Genomic DNA, 3,694 nt, shown 5'->3' with positions numbered 1-3,694 from the left:
AAAAACCAGATGAAGCGACGGTGGCGGCAGATCAAGGACAGTCCTGGCGGCGGCACCGCAGCAGTTTTTTTTTTTGTGTGTGAAGCAGCCTGAAGAAGAATCGTGGGAGATTTTGGAGACAGCGTCTATGCAAGTAACGCAGAAGCAGATCTTAGGTTAGGTTTTATTGGTCCCTTTTTTTTATGATTTTTTTAATTTTGATTTATGGGCTTTTTATTTCTAAGATTAAAGACCAAAAATTTACTGGTTATTACCTCATAGAGTCATAGCTTGTCATACTTTTTGACCTGCATAAAATCTTACCTAGGAAGCCTGTCTAATAATTACAAGGAAATAACAGCGCATTTTGTTGCAGAAAATGAGCCGAGTTTGCTGTAAACAAATTCTCAGTGCATGGTTCAGGTTTTATAACATTGCTTGGTACTAGTCTACTAGATATGGAAAAGATACCCTCCCATGATTAGGGATTTTGACAAAGCTTCAAAGATACCCTCCCATGATTAGGAGTGGGTTTCAATTAACTTAATCGGTAAAATCATTTGTCATTGAATAAAATCAATATACTTGTTTGCCTTGCTGCGTGCACCAGTGCAAAAGTCATGCATGGTTACGGATAGCTCCATCCATCCACCACCATGAAAACAAGTGAATTGAAGATCTAGGTGAGAAAGGGTGCAAACTCCAGGATTAACAGTATATTATAACTGTCTAATAAAAAATAGGTGTCTTGTATTTCATTTACTAGAACAAAACTTTTCAAGTATCAAATTACGAGATTTAAAAGTCCTAGATAAAATGGAAGCAATTCACCTTGACATAGCTACTTAATGGTGCCCTCGGAATCCAAATTTTAAAAACAACTATAAACCACTGCACTTCAAGTTGAAAGCAAGTACGTTCAAAATCACATAAAGATGTAAATGAATTGCCATCCAATGAAAGATGAATGACTTTATAATTTATTTTAATCTTTTTCTCCTAAATTAGTTTATTTATGAATAAAAACATTTGGTTTTATTCATAGAGCTTTAATTAATTTCTATTTCACCAATTATAGTATATCATATCTACCAAAAAAAAATCCATTTAAAAAAAAAAATAATTAATTACCTAACAAAGGAGGAAAAAAATGACATCTCAGTATATCACAATATATGGTATAAATGGTGGAGCATAAACCGGAATATTAAGAGTGGAACTGAAAATTTTTATTCCTTATTTATCATTAAACCTTTTTAGATCATAGACCTTTTTATTAAACCTTTTTATTAAACATACATAGCCCTTAGTAAGGTTTCTGGCCAACATAGTTGCCAGGAGGATCATAGTTGCAACCAATGAATGTCCCACCATTGTTGCACCTCACTTTAGCACATCCAAGACGAACCGAGTTGCGCCAAACCACCTGAGTATAGTGCAGGCACTCCCCACCAACACAAGAGTTAGAGTTGTAGTCATAGTTGGCTTTCTCGTCGACCCACATCTTCACTGCATCTGTGCCTGAGAGGTCAGCGCTGCCCCATGCAATGTTTTCACCATATTTTCCACCGGAGTGCACAAGATTGCAATCTCCAATACGCTGATTAGCATAGTTCTGTGCATATGCCGCTACAGTGTCATCCCAAGTCAGAGATGGAACTCCCACGTCTGCACGGGCTGCATTGTGGGCATTAAGGTAGTCTTCTTTGGAGTCTTGGGCAAGGGTGAGATGGACTAGGGTTATGCCGATTAGAAAAACAAAAGCCAGTGAAATCTTACACAACCCCATTTTAGTGCAAAGCAAAATCTTAAGTGATTGGTGGAGAAATAAGGTTTGTGGATGGGGTATATATAGGGAATTAGGGATATACATAGTGTGCAAAATGGTGCGATGAATATTGGAAGTAATGGTAGAATCAATGTTCAAAAGCACAATGTGGAAAACGTTAAGAGGAACTAGAATGACCAAAACAACCCTTGAATAGTATTTGCTAATGACAGAATAGGTATATAATAGTTTTTTTTTTAGCAAAATATGCCGTCGGCATAGATGATTTCCTTGTATGAAGGGAAGAGAATCCTTACTTTCTTAAGTAATCTCTTTCACATTATGTTCTTTCTTGACTTTTTTGAATAAAGTTTAAAGTTTCCCATTCAAAAAAAAAAAAAAAAAAATATATATATATATATATATATAAAATAGTTGGTTAAAATATTTCATTCGAAGAAAGCATAATCAATTCTACATAGATAATGAAATTCCATTCGAATTTCAATCTTGACTCTTGACCTTGACTTTAAACAAGAATATATTTTGCGCTACCCGGATTTTTAGAAACAAATGCTGCTAGCAAACATTTTAATTTTGAAATTGAAATAACATAGTACCACGTCAAGTCACAGTTCGAAATTTCATAAGATATTCTTAAAAGGCAACTAATTAAGTATTTAATAATATATTAAGTCCATTATTTTTGTTTTAAATAGCTACATTTTCAAGAGCAACAACAAACAAAATTATTTATTTACACATATTATTATAATTTATGTAATTCTTTTTTTATTTAAATTCTAATACATCCTGTATGTGCATGTGTGCATCACACACAGAGACAGAGAGAGAGAGAACAAAGACATGTTTGTATAAATAGTAACATTCACATGGAACTAGAAAATATTGATTTAAATTATTTTATTGTCATGGAGTATATAATAACATTAAAATAGTTAGTAAAATAGTTATGTTATGTTATGTTATGTTATTTATTTTTAATGTCCATATAAAATATCATTTATAGTACCCATATTTTACTAACTATTTGTAAAGTAAATTGAATTAAAGACTTTGAGTTACTTATACATACACACAATATCAGATGTTATACATGTATGTATGTTTCTAAAGAAACCACATTTTTCATACACACGAAAGTACTCTAAACTTTTTGTATTATACTTGTATAAAAATAATTTAACTTTACTAAATTTCAATATTTTTATTATATTCTTTTTTATTTTTAATCTATTAAGGTTTTGTGTAAATTGAATAATTAGATTTTACTGTCCTTTCCCTCAAAAAAAAGAAAAAAGAAAAGAAAAGATTTTACTGTCCATATATAATATGTATGCATGCATGTATATTAGATTTTAGATGAACAAAAATAAAATCATATTAAATTATAATAATTAATATGATACAATAAATATTTTTATTTTATTTTATTTTTATTTTTATAGCTAAGTGACAAGGAAAACATGAAACATGAAACTCCTTCAATAACTTGTTATATGTATTCCCATAAAAAAAAAAAAAAAAAAAAAAAAAAAAAAAATTATATGTATTGCTTGAAAACGCAACTAAAAATTGAGGTGATGTATATATTAAATGCTTAATTAGTTGATTTTTATATAATATTGTAGTTGCACGATTTTTTTGGTCAAAACCCTATTGATCAGGTCTTGCCCCAAGGCGCAACACACAATAAATCTTTGTAGAGGATGGGTCAAAGAACTTAGCCTCAGTGAACTTAGTCGGTCTGATGCATGGACAATATTATTGCAGAAACGAAAACACAAGAATGGATATCTAACAGAAGATTCTATTTCCTGAGTCCCGAATACATTTCTCTCTCTCTCTCTCTCCCCCCTCTTTGAGGGACTCCACTACATTATATAGTTCTCTCCTTCTTATCTGAACCTTACACTTGTTGATCAT

General features: G+C 31.5%; 1 protein-coding gene across 1 annotated transcript; it reads right to left on the bottom strand.

The window, feature by feature from the left end:
- Positions 1 to 1,223: 1,223 nt before the first annotated feature.
- LOC115968898 (basic form of pathogenesis-related protein 1-like) lies at positions 1,224 to 1,780 on the bottom strand. The gene has a single exon (XM_031088437.1). The coding sequence runs from the start codon at positions 1,766 to 1,768 to the stop codon at positions 1,286 to 1,288; it is 483 nt and encodes a 160-aa protein (XP_030944297.1). The 5' UTR covers positions 1,769 to 1,780; the 3' UTR covers positions 1,224 to 1,285.
- Between the last annotated feature and the right edge of the window lie 1,914 nt (positions 1,781 to 3,694).

Source organism: Quercus lobata, chromosome 11, assembly GCF_001633185.2.
Source record: "Quercus lobata isolate SW786 chromosome 11, ValleyOak3.0 Primary Assembly, whole genome shotgun sequence".
Classification (NCBI taxonomy): domain Eukaryota; kingdom Viridiplantae; phylum Streptophyta; class Magnoliopsida; order Fagales; family Fagaceae; genus Quercus; species Quercus lobata.
This window is presented reverse-complemented; position numbering and strand designations above follow the sequence as displayed.